Below are 21685 nucleotides of genomic sequence, written 5' to 3'. Positions count from 1 at the left end.
CCTTTATAACAAATGTTGTTTACTATGCTGAGGCCAGCTGTAAGTAGCCATCTCTTTAAGTGTCACAAAATACATTCCATCAGGCTCCCTATTAATGCTTGTAAAACCTGACACCAAGGGAGATAATCAAACTTGTCACACATTTATACCGCAATAAACTAGTCCAAACAATTCATTTAGAACAGTCTACTGTGGTTCCAGGGGTTGACACTAACTGTGGACATTGCCCTTTCTTGTGTTGGTCCTCCTGAGGAATCAATCCTCTGGATAGCTACTCCTTACAAGGTAAATGGACTGTAAAAATATCCCTTTCATGCAGGATATCATTAATTTGTTAGAGTGAAAGCTTGTAACACCTGAATCCTATCAGGTAACTAATACGTATCACTTTAATTTGGAGTGCGACATTTGATCGTTAGGAATTTTGAACCTGAATACTTGCTGATCCAGGAACTCTGTAAACAAGGGCCACCAGTAAATGGGACTCTAATCTAATATTTACCATTGGATAACCCCCCTGATGGTGAAATAAAGCTAAATGTTAAATCTTTGATCCAAACAGCATTATCCTCACATCTCTTTACAACCCACACGCTTCATCGCCTCAGATATCACTCAAATCATTTACATATCGTTTTTTAAACTTTTCTAAAACAAATATCTGATACCTTTCATGCAATTTCTGCTGAACTGGTGAAGTTTGGTTGTTGTTTATGATGAAGTTTGGTTATTTTTGTTGTTTAATGGTGAAGTTTGGTTGTTATTTTATGGTAAATTTTGGTTGTTGCTTGATGGTGAAGTTCTGTTGTTGTTTGATGGTGAAGTTTGGTTGTTTTATGGTGAAGTTTGGTCGTTGTTTGATGGTGAAGTTTGGTTGTTTTATGGTGAAGTTTGGTCGTTGTTTGATGGTGAAGTTTGGTTGTTGTTTGATGGTGAAGTTGGGTTGTTGTTTGATGGTGAAGTTGGGTTGTTGTCGGATGGTGAAGTTTGGTTGTTGTCGGATGGTAAAGTTTGGTTGTTATTTTATGGTAAATTTTGGTTGTTGCTTGATGGTGAAGTTCTGTTGTTGTTTGATGGTGAAGTTTGGTTGTTTTATGGTGAAGTTTGGTCGTTGTTTGATGGTGAAGTTTGGTTGTTTTATGGTGAAGTTTGGTCGTTGTTTGATGGTGAAGTTTGGTTGTTGTTTGATGGTGAAGTTGGGTTGTTTTATGGTGAAGTTTGGTTGTTTTATGGTGAAGTTTGGTCGTTGTTTGATGGTGAAGTTTGGTTGTTGTTTGATGGTGAAGTTGGGTTGTTGTTTGATGGTGAAGTTGGGTTGTTGTCGGATGGTAAAGTTTGGTTGTTATTTTATGGTAAATTTTGGTTGTTGCTTGATGGTGAAGTTCTGTTGTTGTTTGATGGTGAAGTTTGGTCGTTGTTTGATGGTGAAGTTTGGTTGTTTTATGGTGAAGTTTGGTCGTTGTTTGATGGTGAAGTTTGGTTGTTGTTTGATGGTGAAGTTGGGTTGTTTTATGGTGAAGTTTGGTCGTTGTTTGATGGTGAAGTTTGGTTTTTGTTTGATGGTGAAGTTTGGTTTTTGTTTGATGGTGAAGTTTGGTCGTTGTTTGATGGTGAAGTTTGGTTGTTGTTTGATGGTGAAGTTTGGTCGTTGTTTGATGGTAAAGTTTGGTTGTTGTTTGATGGTGAAGTGTGGTCGTTATTTTATGGTGAAGTTTGGTCGTTGTTTTATGCTGAACATAACATATTCCTAATCATTTTAAATAGCAACGCCACAACCAGCTTTTATTCCATATTATTTGATTTTCAGACAATTCTTGCTTGTTTTTTAACCTTGAAACATATTTCTGCTTGCAGTAATTCCTATGCGACTGACCTAGAAATATTCCTGATTATTGACTTTAGAATAATTCCGGTTCATCTGATCTTAAAGACAACTTTTGCTAGTTATAATATAAATGGACTCCTGGGTGTTGATGAAGTTTTCTGATTGTTTGAAATTGATGACAACTCTTAGTAATTTGAAATTTATGGCAGAGATTCTGACAGAACCTAAAAGGATCACATGTATTCTCTGCAGAGGTGTCAAACACATCCAGAACCTTTCATTTGCCTGACTTCACAGAATCTGACAGCTAATGGTAGCCACACTGGGGGATGTCCCCAATGGTTCCCCTCGGACTCAGAAACTCTGTAGTAAGGCAGCTAGCCCTGTCATCCTTGTGTTTGATGTAATATCAACTGTGCTCTTAGATAGAACAGACAACTTTGGCAGTTTCCATCTTACATATATCATTCTATAACACACCCATGTACAACAAATGTATCACACTCATTCTTCCTTATCCAGACCACAGTCAAAATGGAAAAGACCACTTCGTGAATATATTTGGTCTGATATTGGAAGACATGAAAATGATGTATAAACATGAACTGTTTTCCTTGTTGATAAGATCCACAAATCAGGTGTATGGGATTCAGCTGAAATACTAGACTACTAATTGAGTTATATCCATGAAACTGTCTAAATACATGGAAATCACATAAGTAAGTAGCCAGGAACATTTCAGGTTACACTTAATCAAATCATTACGAAATTGTTACTAGCACTGCATGAAATTATTTAGGAAACCATCAAGGGATACATTATACTAGCTCAGAAAGAAAACTTTTACGAAACTATCAATTGGATATGTTACTAGCTCAGAATGAAAACTTTTACGAAACTATGAATTGGATATGTTACTAGCTCAGAAAGAAAACTTTTACGAAACTATCAATTGGATATGTTACTAGCTCAGAATGAAAACTTTTACGAAACTATCAATTGGATATGCTACTAGCTCAGAGTGAAAACTTTTACGAAACTATCAATTGAATATGCTGCTAGCTCAGAGTGAATTTTTTTTACGAAACTAATCAAACTATCAATTAAATATGCCACTAGCTCAGTGTAAAAACTTTTACAAAATTATCAACTAAATATGTTACTAGCTCAGAGTAAAAACTTTCATGAAAATATCAGTGAATATATATATGTTACTAGCTCATAATTAAAACCTTGACCAAACTGTTAGAGCCATATGTTACTAGCAGAGTGTGTAATTTTTACAAAACTATCAAGAATACATTAGTGTAACCAAGAATCAAAACTTGTACCACATAATCCTTACAACAGAGCAGGCCAGAGTCAGTGAGCTAGGATAGAGCGGGCCAGAGTCAGTGAGCTAGGATAGAGCGGGCCAGAGTCAGTGAGCTAGGATAGAGCGGGCCAGAGTCAGTGAGCTAGGATAGAGCGGGCCAGAGTCAGTGAGCTAGGATAGAGCGGGCCAGAGTCAGTGAGCTAGGATAGAGCGGGCCAGAGTCAGTGAGGATAGAACGGGCCAGAGTCAGTGAGGATAGAGTGGGCCAGAGTCAGTGAGGATAGAACGGGCCAGAGTCAGTGAGGATAGAACGGGCCAGAGTCAGTGAAGATAGAGTGGGCCAGAGTCAGTGAGGATAGAGCGGGCCAGAGTCAGTGAGGATAGAGCGGGCCAGAGTCCGTGAGGATAGAGCGGGCCAGAGTCAGTAAGGATAGAGCGGGCCAGAGTCAGTGAGGATATGTTTATCAGCACCTGGAGGATGTGATGAGAGACATGTACATCGTAATACAGGTCACAAGCAGACCTCCATGATTATCAATGTGATAGCACCTCAATGATTCAATGCTTCCATAGATATTAACATAACATATGATTACATCAATGACTTTGAAAAACTGAACTCAGAACAGCAACACTCCACACTCGAATTTTCTTGACAACACAATAAATTGAATATTATGACAATCTTTAACAATTAAGATGACAGTGAGGTATGTAGCAGAGAACACTATTTCCATAATTCAGTTCCACAGTATGAATTATGACAGAGATAAAATTCTGGATTAAATTGAGGCTATAGAGTAAATGTAAACAATGATAATGACTTACATATTATGATGGCGGTCCACACCACTGATGACCTGTGACAGGTATAGCCCTGGTTATACCACAGAGCTAGTCATTGGTGTACTAGAGCTACCCTAACACACGGAGGCTGGGGACTATATATAGAGCACGGAAAGCAAACATCTCTGGAATATGAATCATCATATCACAGTTGTACAAAAATCTCCAAATAATGACAGAACAAGTTGTGTGTAAGCCACGGTTCAGCTCCCTGTGTAATTAACTGACTGTTCTGGGCAGACAAAAATAAATCTCATAGGTGAAATAATGTACTTTGATAAATACCCACCTACTCCACCTGTAGGAAATTTCAGTCTAGTCTTACCCCATTCCAGGCCCATTCCATCTGAAGGAAATTTCAGTCTAGTCTTACCCAATACAGACTCACTCCATCTGAAGGAAATTTCAGTCTAGTCTTACCCAATATCCGACTCACTCCATCTGAAGGAAATTTCAGTCTAGTCTTACCCAATAACCGACTCACTCCATCTGAAGGAAATTTCAGTCTAGTCTTACCCAATATCCGACTCACTCCATCTGAAGGAAAGTGTCTAGTCTTACACAATACCCGATCCATTCCTTCCCAATACACTGTACCAGACCCATTCCAACTGAAGGAAATTTCAGTCTAGTCTTACCTGTTTATTTGACCCAGACCTTCTGTAGATGATTTCAGTCAAGTCTACGTATGAAGCACAATAAGTTTCAGAATGGTATACTCTTTACACTATTTGTCCTGTATGCAATCTTACAAAGTTTTGTAAAATAATACTTTTTTATTTCAAATCAAAGAAGGTTTTCATTAAATTAAATCCACAGTTTATTGTGGAGATTGGAATCAGACAGAAGGTATAAAACAGCTGTTCAACAAGTTCATGCTGTAGACATTTCGGTCTGATAACACTGCTGAGTAAATATACAAAATAATTCATTTGTTGGTTATTGAATTTATCTCTGACATCAGCAGGTGGAATGTAAGCATGGTGATTTTATCTAAAAGTAAAATGATTTAAAGTAAAGTAAAATTATTTGAAGTATTTCAATAACTGCACATATTATTTTTACATCATTTTCGATCTGAATTTATTATCCTTGTAGAACAAATTTTTCCTGTTATCATGCACACATAACTTTATAATGTTCTACCTTATTAGTGAACAAAGTTACTGATTATCTGCCCTTGTTGTTCCTTTAAACATTTTTTGGGAAAATATTTAATTAGAATTTGCAGTAAATCAAGATTTACATGACATGGTAGATATTTTAACAATGAATACATTTAACATACCGTATTTGACCTAATAAGGGCGCCTGCCCTAATAAGGGCGCAGCTACCTTTTTTCAAGGAAATAAATCTTTGACTGAGTGTCAAAATGGTGATCAAAAGTAATAATTCATGTGAAATATTTTGCTAATTTATGTGTTCAATTTTCTTCAGCAAATTAAGTAACTGGAACACATGTTTTCGCCACATTTTGTGTATTCCTAGAGGCTACAGATGACATGTCAGTGCAAAGAGCACCCAAAACTAAACACTAAACACACATACAAATAATAACTTACCATCTTTATCTGAAGATAAAGTAAAGACTTCATTCTTGTTGATAAATAACTTTTGTTCAGAACAGAAAGCTAGTAAAAGACATTGTAAATCAATTATTAGGTCAAAGAAAACGATGTCTGATATGATCTGGGAAATCACCTGTTTCTATAAATAGAACACAAAAGAGTTCCATTTGAACATAAAATGGTGGAACGCACGTTCTCTGGTCTAAAGATCAGCTGGCATGGTTTACAAGTTTACATGAGTATTCAAGTGATGTTAAAGCTTAATATATGATAATGAATACAGTCAAACTTGTAATAGCGGACACCCTTATATAGCGGACACCTGTCCATAACGGACACTTCCAGGAATCCCCAATGAAAATCACTATATAAATATCATGTATATAGCGGACACCTTCCTAATGCGGACAGCGGACACTTATTTTTGTCCGTAAAGTTGTTTAAAATTCCATATAACGGACACGTGAAACCATAGCTGTGTTGATATTTGTGTGTAAAACGTTTCTAAATAACAAGCAGAGCCTTAATTACTCAATTCCCCTGGCAGCAATGCTAACTTAGGAAGCCACTTCATCAGTCACTAATTGTCCTGTTACCTGTAAGTTGCTGTAACAATATTGGGCAGTAATTACAAGAGAGTGACCGATCGCCATCGGCAGAGGTGTTTGTTTACTCAACCTCACCAGTGACAGCTAAGCTTAGCCATTCAACCATAGCCTAGACAACAAGAATGGTCAGGTGGTAATTAAATCATTATCAAGACAAACAAAAGAGGGACAAAGCAATAGTTATGATTGTCATAATTGTTTTACTTACAAAATCAACCGTACGCAAATCTGACAGCACATGGTTGTCAGCCGCCATTTTCTCACACTCGGAACTCCTCGGAATATGACTACGTAACATATGAAGAACAGCTGAAGAGTTCCGAGTGTCTTTGTATACACTATACTAATTGACTGAACCAGAAAACGGTATTTATTAAATTAAATCCCTACATGGATTTCAGAAAATAGGTCTCAAATAAATGCTGAGGGATTATAATTATCAGAGGAAAATGCACTTTCATTTATAAAGAGTTAATTTTGTAATAGAAAAGATATTTCAAGCATATTTATTTTCCAAAATATTGAGGATTAATGAAAATTGTTTTACTATGATAAGAATTATCTTTACTTTTTTTACAATGTTGAGTATTTGTCTGAATAGAAATGCAGTATAGTATGATATTGGGAAGATTTTTTTAGAAACTATAGGCTTAATATAAATTATTAAAAATATCAGCTCTAATTTTTGTGTCAGATGAATGATTGAAAATTAATTAATTAAGCATTTATCTTTAATTATTTGTCTTTTATTCATTTGTTTAAGTGTTTGAATATATAATAAATCAGGAGACATATAGTGTACTATGAACAGACTTTGGTTTGTTTCTTCCTTTATAAGGGACATAACTCGTTGAACCTCTATATAAAGGACACCTCTCTATAAAGGACACTTTTGCCTTGTCCCTTAGGTGTCCTTTATAGACAGGTTCGACTGTAGATATCTTCATCTGGAATATTTTTATGACTGAATATTTTACCGTTTCCACAACCTTGGGTATTCTGCTATAAGGTATAGTCTGTTTCATAAAACTTCAGAATAACTAATCTTAATAAGGGCGCCCCCACTGTCAATTACCCGCGCCCTGCGCCCTTATTAGGTCAAATACGGTATGTGTAGGTTTTTAGTTATACTAATTCCGACACAGTAAACAATTAGCAGTGTGACGTTATGTCTTCATGATAAACCTGATTTGTAAGTCAACACCTGGCCGACTGCCACCTCTCTTAATTAGCTTGTTACTTGGACGTCTTACCTGGTGTGTTTTTTTCACCTGTACAACATTTACATTGCCTGTACCTGATGTGACATCAACACCCATGTAACCATAATTTAATGCAAGTGTCAAACATTTGAACAACGACCTGAAATTGAATCAGATTTCCACATGTCAGCATTATAAATGGGTTGGTATGGCAGTTTGGTATAGTTACTGGTGAAATTACAAATAAACAGGCATGTCACAAGTCAGTGTCGAGTAACATGTACTATTGGAGGGGTGACCTGTCCTCTACATTGATGACTGAGCAGCAGACTGGGGTATCCTCTGTAATATCTATAGAAGGATCTGAAACAAATCCTCTGGAGGAGATCTCAGGGACTTTACTTGTTGCCCTTCATACAATCCTAGGACAGCGTTGCCATGGGTAGGTTGATAAGGAGGTAATTCGATGGACTGTTCAATCCAGATTTTTGTTTTCACTGAAACTTGATTCCAACAATGAAAATTTATAACAGGAAAACTTTAGATGGACAATCTTGAAACCCTCTGCAAAGTACAGAAGACATTAAATTCTGGTCATAATTCTCACAGACACCAAAATTTCTAGTGTGTAGAATGATTCTAGAGGAGACAGTTACAGTGTCTTTATATTATAGGAGATGTCGTCCAGTATTCTACATACCCAAGTTACAGTTACAGTGTCTTTATATTACAGGGGATGTCGTCCAGTATTCTACATACCCAAGTTATAGTTACAGTGTCTTTATATTACAGGGGATGTCGTCCAGTATTCTACATACCCAAGTTATAGTTACAGTGTCTTTATATTACAGGGGATGTCGTCCAGTATTCTACATACCCAAGTTATAGTTACAGTGTCTTTATATTACAGGGGATGTCGTCCAGTATTCTACATACCCAAGTTATAGTTACAGTGTCTTTATATTACAGGGGATGTCGTCCAGTATTCTACATACCCAAGTTATAGTTACAGTGTCTTTATATTACAGGGGATGTCGTCCAGTATTCTACATACCCAAGTTACAGTTACAGTGTCTTTATATTACAGGGGATGTCGTCCAGTATTCTACATACCCAAGTTACAGTTACAGTGTCTTTATATTACAGGGGATGTCGTCCAGTATTCTACATACCCAAGTTATAGTTACAGTGTCTTTATATTACAGGGGATGTCGTCCAGTATTCTACATACCCAAGTTACAGTTACAGTGTCTTTATATTATAGGGGATGTCGTCCAGTATTCTACATACCCAAGTTACAGGGGATGTCGCCCAGTATTCTACATACCCAAGTTACAGGGGATGTCGTCCAGTATTCTACATACCCAAGTTACAGGGGATGTCGTCCAGTATTCTACATACCCAAGTTACAGGGGATGTCGTCCAGTATTCTACATACCCAAGTTACAGGGGATGTAGTCCAGTATTCTACATACCCAAGTTACAGTTACATTGTCTTTATATTACAGGGGATGTCGTCCAGTATTCTACATACCCAAGTTGCTCTGTGTTGACCTGATACCATGAATTATAATATACACTTCCTATACTTTTATAAATCAGACTGCTTACAGACAGGAAACACACAGAAATAGAGATTTTCCTACTATTACAATAATGGCCCAATTCTACAGGAGATTTCCACATTAATGTAAGTTATCTCAGTTGCCATGGAAATAACTGAATACAGAACTCCTGATGTTTGCTTCCCTAAACATTTTTAATACAGTTTTCAGAGACTGTCTTTTAATTCTCCATAATTCTTAAAGAGGCTGCATTGATCAATTACCATGTTTTAGACCGGGGCCTAGGGTCCTGTAAAGCATTTACCCCCAGTTACTGGAGATCTGATAGTTCTGGCTAGTGAATGATTGCCTGACTAAAAACTCCTAAATCTTTACTGATAACATCTGTACTCACTTTTTACTCTACAATCTCAAATACTTCAAATTTTGAAATTGAAGATTTAAAATTCTATGCAGGTGATGTCATTTGACAGAGATGTATAATCTGTACTAGATTCTATTTCTACACTTATCTGGCTCTCCATCTAATGGCTATACTGAAGTATAGAACAGGTGCTCCCAGCTACCTCACGATATTATCAAGTTCATTCACAAAATCTCACCAATCCATACAAAAGTTCAATTGTGAACATCTTCTAAACTAGGGTTACTTTAAAATAATCAATAAACTAAGCTCAGTAAAAGAAATATAAGTCTGATAAACTCAGTACAGTTAACTGGGGATCCACTCAGTACAGTAAACTGGAGATCCACTCAGTACAGTAAACTGGGGATCCACTCAGTACAGTAAACTGGGGATCCACTCAGTACAGTAAACTGGGGATCCACTCAGTACAGTAAACTGGAGATCCACTCAGTACAGTAAACTGGGGATCCACTCAGTACAGTAAACTGGGGATCCACTCAGTACAGTAAACTGGAGATCCACTCAGTACAGTAAACTGGGGATCCACTCAGTACAGTAAACTGGGGATCCACTCAGTACAGTAAACTGGGGATCCACTCAGTACAGTGAACTTGGGATCCACTCAGTACAGTAAACTGGACATCCACTCAGTACAGTAAACTAGAGATCCACTCAATACAGTAAACTGGGGATCCACTCAGTACAGTAAACTAGAGATCCACTCAGTACAGTAAACTAGAGATCCACTCAGTACAGTAAACTAGAGATCCACTCAGTACAGTAAACTGGAGATCCACTCAGTACAGTCAACTGGGGATCCACTCAGTACAGTAAACTGGGGATCCACTCAGTACAGTAAACTAGAGATCCACTCAGTACAGTCAACTAGGGATCCACTCGGTACAGTAAACTGGAGATCCACTCGGTACAGTAAACTGGGGATCGACTCGGTACAGTAAACTGGGCATCCACTCGGTACAGTAAACTGGGGATCCACTCAGTACAGTAAACTGGGGATCCACTCAGTACAGTAAACTGGGGAACCACTCAGTACAGTAAACTGGGGATCCACTCAGTACAGTAAACTGGGGATCCACTCAGTACAGTAAACTGGAGATCCACTCAGTACAGTAAACTGGAGATCCACTCAGTACAGTAAACTGGAGATCCACTCAGTACAGTAAACTGGGGATCCACTCAGTACAGTAAACTAGAGATCCACTCAGTACAGTAAACTGGGGATCCACTCAGTACAGTAAACTGGGGATCCACTCAGTACAGTAAACTAGATATCCACTCAGTACAGTAAACTAGGGATCCACTCAGTACAGTAAACTGGGGATCAGCTTAGTACAGTAAACTAGAGATATGTCAGCGTGTAATTCTAAATACAGAAGAAATATGGCAAAAACTGGTGACTGGGTTCTATTCCTGTAGTGATTCCTATAACATATGGTTAACATGCAGTTATTTTGGGTAGGCCATGAATGCGGTACCTATTTTACAAATGACTAATGGTGCAGTTATGAGTGCATGAATCACACAAAACAGGTCATACCAACAACAGGAGGAGACTAAATAGTTACATGGAGGAGGGAGGGGGTTATATGGGGATGTGGGAAGGGAGGGGGTTATATGGGGATGTGGGGAGGGAGGGGGTTATATGGGGATGTGGGGAGGGAGGGGATTAATTGGTTATGTGGGGAGTGAGGGAGGGCTTAATTGGTTATGTGGGATGGGAGGGGGTAATTGGTTATGTGGGAAGGGAGGGGGTTATATGGGGATGTGGGGACCGACAGGATTAATTGATTATGTGGGGAGTGAGGGAGGGGATTAATTGGTCATGTGGGATGGGAGGGGGGTAATTGGTTATGTGGGAAGGGAGGGGGTTATATGGGGCTGTGGGGAGGGAGGGGATTAATTGATTATGTGGGAAGGGAGGGGGTTATATGGTGATGTGGGGAGGGAGGGGGTTAATTCGTTATTTGGGAATGGAGCGATACATTATAATATACACTTTCTACCTCAATAAATATTGGTTTGATCTATGTGGAGTATGATGTTATCTCTATAAGGAAGAAAGCCAATCCGATCCAATATCATACAAAATGCATCTCAATAATATAACACAAATTAAAAGGGACTGACAAGAAATACACTATTATAAGTACACAGAGAGGACCCCATCTGATCTTGTACAAAATGTACCACAACAATTTTAAATCAGGATGATAGATATGATTGAATTGCGTTTTATTAAACTTGTAAGATTTACATCACAACTTAAGTTATTTGACAAGACCAATCCCCTCTGTCGGAGTGTGGTTAACAGGAAGACACTGCTGTCTGAAGCATTCCTGGATAAACCTACGTTATCTACAACAGGACCAGACAAACTTCCGAGGGGAAATCCGTTATAATCAGGCCCACTTCTCTGACACAGGGATCATTATGGGTCCTGGAGCTGTCCCCTTAAATCTGTGATAGCTACTGATGAAAACAGAACCTATTTACACTGAGCAGATCTGTTGTCTGATACATATAACAGTATAGTTGGTATGTGAAGGGCAGTATGCACTTAGATGACCTTGTGACCTTGATTTTTTGCATCCAAACTTTACATACATCTTCCTTATCAATGTTATAATATGTTTTTGTGAACAACTGTAACATTTATATATATATGAGAAACATTGGTTTTTAAACCGGACACATTACTGACATCTTGTGGTGGTTGTGACATAAACTAACTCTCTTCTCATTACAGGGAAATTCTATTTCTTATTTCCTTAGCTTTTCTAAAGAGAATGTGGCACTACAACCCCCACCCTCCCCTTCCCCTCCCCTCCCCCTACCTGGCACCTGTCCATTACACCTGCTCCTCCTGATCTAATCACTTTTTTTACCTGAAACCAGAGATACACAACTAGATTTCCCAATTACCAGAGCAGTTCCAGGGACTTCCTCAAGTAAACATCCTGGGCTGTTTACAATCTCCCTAGAAGTTGTTCTCTGACTAGTCAGCTTAACCAATACTACAGGGAAATCATAAAAAATACTCAAAATTATCAAATACACTTAAATAAATAATATTTTATTAATTGATAATAATAATGATGTACAATAAGACATAAATTTTGGTGTCTTGCATGTAAATAAGTTCTATCAGCAATGACTTTTAAGTGTAAACCTTGAAACACTCTGACACGAAGTTAAGGGTCTATGAAAAGTAATTGGCCTTTTTGTTCTATGACTGTGACTTATGACACAGAGGAATTATCATGCATTCAATGTCAACACTATCATATATGTTCACTGATAACTAGACTTCACTAAACTTTTCTTTTGCTGTTTTTCCCCCCCAGATTCACATTTGTATACATGCTAGTCACAGCTGACAAAACATTCTTTCAAATTTCTAATTAAACCTCTTAAATTCTTATCTTCGTTTTCAATTTCTCTTAAATTTTTATTTTTCTGCTAAAGAGAAGCCATTATCCCGCTCAAACATCATATTATACCTTCAAACACAAATAACTTGTGAAGCTAAACAAATACCCACACATTATACTGAATCCCCTTCACCTGTGACCCTGGTAATTAAATCAAACGACCTTTGACCTCATCACAGAGAATGTCCTTAAATACTCTCTAAAAAGCAGGATATATTTGTAGCAAATGATTTGTAAACAGGAAATGGCACAGAAATTTAATTCTTATTGAAGGTTTTAATTTTCTTCTGAAAAAAAAAGAAGATCATCCAGAAGTATGTTATCGTCCAAATTGCACTAGTCCTCATAAGTTGATCTGAAATTATCTGATACTTAACATTTTTTTCTTTTGGATGTTTAAGTGTATAATCTTGTCTTTGGTTTCCATATAAACCTGTCATCCCTTTTGTTGTGAGTTACATATGGACCAAATTAAAGATCAGGTCATTCCAATCCATGAATATAGGGATGATTATTGAGATTTGGTGTGGTACCCTATGCACCTGTTGCTGTGCAGGCCAGCTGTGTACCCCCATACCATGAACACACGGTGCACCATTCTGTATCTCAGGTGACAGAAGCAGTCAGGTTTCACCTGTATCTGCTACAGACAAAAGCCAGAAGTCTACAAGAGGTCAACTCCATGCCTGATTTCTGTCTGATGCCCGAGATTACACAGGAAACTTGATATGAACGCCAGAATCTTGGTCTAATACCATATCATCTGCTTCCTATTGATACGCCCTATCATTAGGCCGAGGAAATGCAACACCTACTATCTAGACAAAGTCTCAGACAAGAATCCATTTTTGCACCATCTTATTTCTTTACCTATCCATCACAATAGTGACTGATCCTGCAACACTTGGGTTCGGCCCATTAATGTTATAATAAACCGACATCTCATTGCATGTACAAATCAGATGGTATCTTGTCTACACGACTGGTTTCACACAACGCATTTCTTTATACTCTATCTATTACAAACTGCAATTTGGCACATCTCAAGCAGAAACTCGTGTCACAGTTGTGTGACCTTCATATGCAAACACCATTCTATACCCTTTATCTGTATGCAACAGACTTTGCAACTCTATAGAAGTTCGGGTTGAAATATTTTGTAACATATCTATCTTTAGAATATGTACACAAACAACAAATTACACAAGCAGTTGGGCAGTAAAATCACTCAACGTCAAAATAATTATCAACCTCGCATTCTGAGTTACTTAATTTACAAATTAAAGTTTTATCCGTTTAACATCAGACAAAACCCCTAACAACAAGCTGGATCATAACTATATCGCATGGAACCTATAGCAATTAACAGGTTAGATTACAAACATCAAATCCATAGCAACATGTCATAGCAACTGGTTGGATTGTGAATGTCAAAACCCATAGCAACTGGTTGGATTGTGAATGTCAAAACCCATAGCAACTGGTTGGATTGTGAACGTCAAAACCCATAGCAACTGGTTGGATTGTGAACGTCAAAACTCATAGCAACTGGTTGGATTGTGAACGTCAAAACCCATATCAACTGGTTGGATTGTGAACGTCAAAACCCATAGCAACTGGTTGGATTGTGAACATCAAAACCCATAGCAACTGGTTGGATTGTGAACGTCAAAACCCAACAGGTTGGACCCTTTAGTAACAAGAACATGATACATCACATAAAACAAAGTCCAATGAAATGATTTGAAATCTAGAATCTATACAGCAATTGGAATGTATAACAGATGATGAGTCAGGTAAGCTGTTCCTCCAGAAATATGATACACAACAGAATGTTCACAATGAACACTTAAGTTTGTAATAGAAGAGGCCATGGATGGCAGCCAAACGGTTATACATGTAAGGAACTCTTCTCTAAAAGACAGGAACAGACAATTGGATGTCAATGAGCTATGCAATCCTTTGGCACTTAACTAGTACCAATCAGGTGAAACTCCAACCTTGGCAAAGAACAGCAAAATGATTGCTGAAAATGAAAACTGTTTTGCCAAGAAAAGTACAGAACTTGAGATCCTTTTGAAAATCTGGTGTTTTTCGGTAATTTGGCTGTTTTATTGGAATCTGACCATGTGAAAGGCTAGACATACAGAAAAGTCATTTGCACCTGTGTGTTTCTAATTAATGTACATCTGTAACTTTCACTTCGTACAGGAAATGAAACTTTTGTTTTGTTCTTTTTTGTATTGCAATCAAAATGCAATGAATCACATTTGGACTTTAATTACAGATTCAAAGCTTCAAGTACAATAAGGTGTAGATACATGCTGACATGATAATGTAAACATGTTGACCTATATATGCTAATTGCATTAATCGAGAAGCCTTGCTGAAAAATAGCAGGTCTTGTACTGTACATAATTTCTATTTGTAGGTCATGGCTCAATACAGGTGCCCAAGAGGCAACTAAGCGCCCTTATAGAGGGCAGATATTAGGGCCTGAAATCCATCCTCAACTTGAACCTTGACCTTGGGCCTAGAATCTGCCTTTGAACCAGGCTTAATGTATATGACCCTATCAGGAAACCATGGTTAGATTCATGTACCTAGTAGTATAACCAAACAATGTAAACAAACAGCCGTGTTATAAGATTACATTAGTACTTCAGGATCGTAGCTTAATTTACTGATCAGCTTTACAGGTAACGTTCTGTGTTACACTGTGTGACATGGTTTATCACAGGTTTTGTTGTATATACTGTGTGTTCTATAAATTACATCCAGTAGTCTGATCCAAGTTTACTGACCAGGATTAACCTCGATCACATGACAGTAATTGTCCCCAGATGGTCAGTGGTCAGCCTCAGGACAGCAGACAGGTATTCTCATAATGTAAACAACAAATACTCAACATTCCTACAGTGTATTGTTTACTGGGGGAAATATCCTAAAGTGTATTGTTTTACTGGGGGAAATATCCTACAGTGTATTGTTTAACTGGGGGAAATATCTTAGAGTGTATTGTTTACTGGGGGAAATATCCTACAGTGTATTGTTTAACTGGGGGAGATATCTTACACACATTCTCATCAGTACAGAGCATTTATACTAATATTGATCATGAAAGAATGTAATGTAAATAGGTATAAGTTCCCACTGGATGCCAGATTTCGGGTTACACTTGATAGATTTCCATAATTCTGTACCCCTATTATAATGTAGTCTAGTACAACCCTGGAAATGTTAGGATACATGTACATGTACACCAGTTTGGGGGAGGAAACCCCTCATTTAGCAGTTTCTGGGAACACCGGAAAAGTCATCAAGGTCACTTTGAAATATAATACGTGTTTTCATCTAGGTCAGGTCCAATACAAACAAATCTAGACCATGCCAACGTATCAATATTCAACGTATCAATATTCAAAGTGTCTATAAATCTAACGTTTTAGGTTTTCCTGTTAGGACTCTGAACTGCAATGTCCTAAAAACGTCTAAACAATATCACATACCTTTATTTCAATTAATGCATGCAAAAACAATTAATATAACCATATGTCCAAAATTACTTATTTATGTAAATTGATTAGAAATAATGCAATATACATGATTAATACATATATACTGGTCCAGATGTACCAACTTTGACTAGTATTGTAAGCTTTGTTTTCTTTCTCAAAACAAAGTGCCTATACTCCAATATACTGTACATGTATTACACTTTACAAATTAATTGGGTTTCATTTTTTAAAATTTTCATTACTTGATGGTAATTATATATATATATATATAATTGCACTTATATCTGATTATTTAGAATGATAAACAGCCAGAAGAAACAGGAAAGGTGGTAGCAAAGGTGGTAAAAAGAATCTTGGAACAAGCCAAGATTTTGTATAATATATTCTAACATAGAGAATCACCACTACTAAATCCAATACCATGATGACCAATACGGCCATTTACTCTGTACAGATTTTTTATAGTCTGCAACTTTGGGTTTCATTTTTTCAGTGAAATAAGTACAATTATGAAAACATTTTTCAGAAAACACCAGTATGTCCCAAATTTCTGTAAGAGATTGTAATTTTTAAAGAGTGTTTTACAATAGTTTTAGATCCTGGAGGCTGATCAGTTACCACGGATACCTACTGGTATACAAGTATATGTGAGATAAGATGATCCCCTATCCTTCCTCATTCCTGGAGAGATATTGCCACCCTGTAATGGGATAGGTATCTACACTGATAACCAGCTTCCAACCCTGGTCTAGCAGCCATCACAGAACCTTCAATCTCTAAGGAGGATCAGAGAGATGTTTGTTTCTACTATCATCATTTACATAGTGTACAAACACACAGAAGATCCACATAAAACATGAATGAACACCAGAACAACTTGGTTGTATAGGACCAGGATAGGCATCAAACACCCAAAACTACAAGTTTACTTACTGGTATCTACAAGGACTTCCAACCAAAAAGTGTACACATACCAATCTGTCTGATTAAATCATTAACCATGAAACTTTAAAAAAAAATCAACATCCACAAAACCATAACCTACAGGGTATATACATATGTTGATGACTTAATGAGGAGAGAATTTACACCATTCCAGCAAAAAAGAATTACTACAAAGGTAGAACACTGGTAATACACTTCTAACGAACCACACAAACCTAAGGTGAATAGTAGGGTATATATACTGTCAATACACTTCTAACGAACCATACAAACCTAAGGTGAATAGTAGGGTATATATACTGTCAATACACTTCTAACGAACCATACAAATCTCGGGTGAAATTAACAACCAGTTCTCTGCCAACAATATCACAACGCATGACATTCATATACAAAGAAGTTACAAGTAGCTACAATGTTTTGGATGATGTGTAAAAACAAACATCACAATGCATGTCATTCATGCATACACAGTAGTTACATGTAGCTTCCATGTGTCTGTATACATATACGTAAAAGCTATCAATACCCCAAATCAAGTCAGGAGATTAAGAGTCAAAATAAAACATGCAATTAGTACAGATATACTCTAAAATTACAGCCAATTGTATCTTATCAATACTTTGAACTGCATAGTTTTTAATTTGCCTCTACAGGCCATTTTTTGTAATAATAATATTCTGGCCTAGTATAACCGAGAGATATGGCTGCCATGTGGGTAGATACATAGCCTCTGGGGTTCAGGTAACGAAGTAACACACAAACTCCAGCCAACAACTCACCTAGTCTCTGCATCCAGAGGAATATCCAAATGTAAGTTTGACCTTCATAGCAAAACACTACAGCAATAGCCAACATGAATGATGGTGGGACTTCTAACGCCCACCAGACCCGAGTAATCTAATTTGTGGGAATATTGATAGTTTTTCTGTCCACATCGATGTGCCAACACAGACAAATTACCACCTGTCTTCTTTCCCTCCAGCATTCTCTCCATCTATAACTGATACAACATGTTTCTGGCTATCACTACCTACATAGCATGCCACCAAATTACAGCCTCCAGAATATTGACACACACACATATATGTACTAACCTATATCCATCTTTTGGAAGGTTATCCTCGAAAACTATGAATTCCTCCGAGACCAAAGGTACACACCCTGATTCTGTATGCTTCCGAAAATGTAGTGTGAGCATACAGATCGGACAAATCGTGGATAACAGACGGTAATCGTGGCTCTCACAATGTAGGCTTATCTCCTCCAGTCCCAGTAACTATTAAACCACTAAATTTAGCCGCTCTTCAAATACCTCTGCAACTCATCATTCTGTTGTAGCCATCTCTCTGGTAAGGTATATCATCTGCCCAGAGGGAGGAGGGCAGTGGGGGGGTGTCTGTTCCGTGGGCCTGTCAGATGCTGTATCCCACATACATATAAACACTCTTTTCAACATATGCTAAAAACATGCATAATACCATCTTATCTCTCCCTCAAACATAAAGCCTGGTTTTTATTGCCAAAATATTTGTTTTATCAATAGAAATAGCTTGTTATCTTTTTCACCTATTTTCACCTAATTCCTGTAAGTAAACAGGTCTCTCATTAGTTTCAGTGACAGACAGGGACACTTCAGGAAATTCCAGATACTTCATGTCTCATTTGTATTGTATATCAATTGTTCAAAAATTCTGAGAAAAATCTAGATTACCGGTAAATAAACAGACCTCTCATTAGCTTTAGTGGCAGATAATAGGAACATTTCAGGAAATTCCGGATCCTTTTTCCAGGCCAGTTGTATTGTTTATAATATACCATTCAAAAATTCCAGGAAAAAAGATTTTTTTAATCCTCACACGCAGCCAGGAAGCAGACCTGCAGGGTTATTACAGCCTTACTGCTAATAGATGTACGGCCCAGTGTTTACATATCCTCACATTTCACCTACTTCTCCTATCATCAAAATCTTAAATAGTATTTGAGAGATAAGACGAAGTTTTATAGGCTATACATCACAACCACCCCCTCCTTCATATACTATTACACAATATGCCCCCTCCCCCATTAAAAAACTACTACACAATATGCCCCCCTCCCCCATACAATATTACACAATATGCCCTCCCCCATAAAATACTACACAATATGCCCCCCTCCCCCATACAATATTACACAATATGCCCTCCCCCATACAATAATACACAATATGCCCCCTCCCCTTACAATACTACACAATATGTCCCCTCCCCCATACAATACTACACAATATGCCCCCCTCCCCCATACAATATTACACAATATGCCCTCCCCCATACAATAATACACAATATGCCCCCTCCCCCATAAAATACTACACAATATGCCCTCCCCCATACAATAATACACAATATGCCCCCCTCCCCCATACAATACTACACAATATGCCCTCCCCCATACAATAATACACAATATGCCCCCTCCCCCATACAATAATACACAATATGCCCCCTCCCCCATACAATACTACACAATATGCCCCCTCCCCTCTATAATAATACACATTATACTCACTTGTAGATAGACACCCTCCCGTCAGGTGTATTACTGGTTAGACAGTGTATCACCACTGAATCTAGGGCACACATATAAACAGGCCCCATAAAAACATAATTATGCATATATTTTCTCAAAAATTTGAATATTACATTTTCGTTATAGTAAACAGATGTTGTGAGTCATGTCACAACCAACAAACTATACGTCAAGAAAATATGTTTCCCTTAATGAATCTTATGTTAGCTCAGGATCCCCATCTAACCATGGCTGTCAATGATAACATTTCCCTCAATGATCATGATCCCCATCTAACCATGGCTGTCAATGATAACATTTCCCTCAATGATCATGATCCCCAAAACGAATACCTGACAATTTATACCATTGTACATGTTTATATCAAGGTTAGTTATCGCTGTTTAAGCAATATAAGGTAAAGGTACCATTGTATCTTAATTAATATATTACATGTAAATACTTCCCTTGTTACATCACATCGATATAATTATAGTTACCCTAATGTGAAATGAGATTTTTCTTATTATATTTGATCAAGCAGAGAGGTAGTGAGGTAGTTGGAATTTAACAGAAAAATATAATGATAATGGAGAACAGATGGAATCTAACTGAAAAGCAGGGAAAATGGAGGGCAGTTGAAATTTAACTAGTTTACATAATGTGTTCATACTTTGGCTGAAAGAACCAAAACTTGGCATTTCCTTTCATATAAATAAACATTTGCATTCATTATGAAATTGATATATAAGATGAATGCCAGTGGGGGTTCTCTGCATGGGCCCATTAATTTGTCATTACCGAATTGTCTGTAGCAGCATACAATTAACTTTTATAATGAAATTTTCAATGACACATAACAAGTTTCATGGCTGCTGTTTTTACACTTTCATATCCTAATGTGGCGTAGAAGCATGTTCTCGTTAAACAGGACACACTTTCATATCCTAATGTGGCGTAGAGGCATGTTCTCGTTAAACAGGACACACTGAATCGCTACCTTATTCCGTATCATATTCAAAATCTTGTAAAATATATTACAGAACAGGTCATTTACTGCTGCAGGACTATTTTTTCACTGTGACATTAACATGTATATGTTACACGGTCATACTGTCAGTTAATTCATGAAGCCAGACTCCAAATGAATTCACCTTTTTTACCTGTGTAATTTTTTATGAGTGTCTGAGATTGTGTAGTAAATATGAACACCATTGACTGTTCCCAGGCCTCCTCAGCCATAACACCATCTCCACACTAGCCTATTCAAAAGCATACAGAGCAATTGGTTTGTTTTGTTTTTGTTTAATATCCTATTAACAGCCAGGGTCATTTAAGGACGTGCCAGGTTTTGGAGGTGGAGGAAAGCCGGAGTACCCAGAGAAAAACCACCGGCCTACGGTCAGTACCTGGCAACTGCCCCACGTAGGTTTCGAACTCGCAACCCAGTGGTGGAAGGCTAGTGATAAAGTGTCGGGACACCTTAACCACTCGGCCACTGCGGCCCCTGCATACAGAGGAAAGGCACTAAGCTGTTTGGAACAGTAACTGTAAAGATTTTACTTTTTGATGCTTCCTAGTTTTACAAAAAAAAATGGAGCAAAAAGGATATATTTATGGAAATTACAAGCAGGCAATAATTTTCTGAAATAGTTTTCAATCAGCAATTTATATTTTCCAAATATTCTTCTATTCAATTCTCTGAAACAGAAATATATCAGCCAAAAATAGAACCATATGAAAATTAATACTTTTAAAAGTAAGATTTTTAAACAGTAAAATTTTATGAATCCGCTTAGTACAGGTATATATTAGTATCCTAGTTCTACAGACTGGTCTTACAGAAGGTACAGGAGTATAGATCTAGGGTATCGAGATTTG

At 37.4% G+C, this 21685-nt stretch overlaps 1 protein-coding gene across 1 annotated transcript in view; it reads right to left on the bottom strand.

The window, feature by feature from the left end:
- The window catches only part of LOC117333567 (leupaxin-like), a 55246-nt gene extending 36243 nt beyond the window's left edge, over positions 1-19003 (bottom strand). The window contains 1 exon segment of the mRNA XM_033892914.1: positions 18982-19003. Within this exon segment, the coding sequence (XP_033748805.1) occupies positions 18982-18988 (7 nt within the window). The 5' untranslated portion in view covers positions 18989-19003.
- Positions 19004-21685: the final 2682 nt, after the last annotated feature.

The sequence above is a fragment of the Pecten maximus genome, chromosome 8 (genome assembly GCF_902652985.1).
Source record: "Pecten maximus chromosome 8, xPecMax1.1, whole genome shotgun sequence".
Taxonomy (NCBI): domain Eukaryota; kingdom Metazoa; phylum Mollusca; class Bivalvia; order Pectinida; family Pectinidae; genus Pecten; species Pecten maximus.
This window is presented reverse-complemented; position numbering and strand designations above follow the sequence as displayed.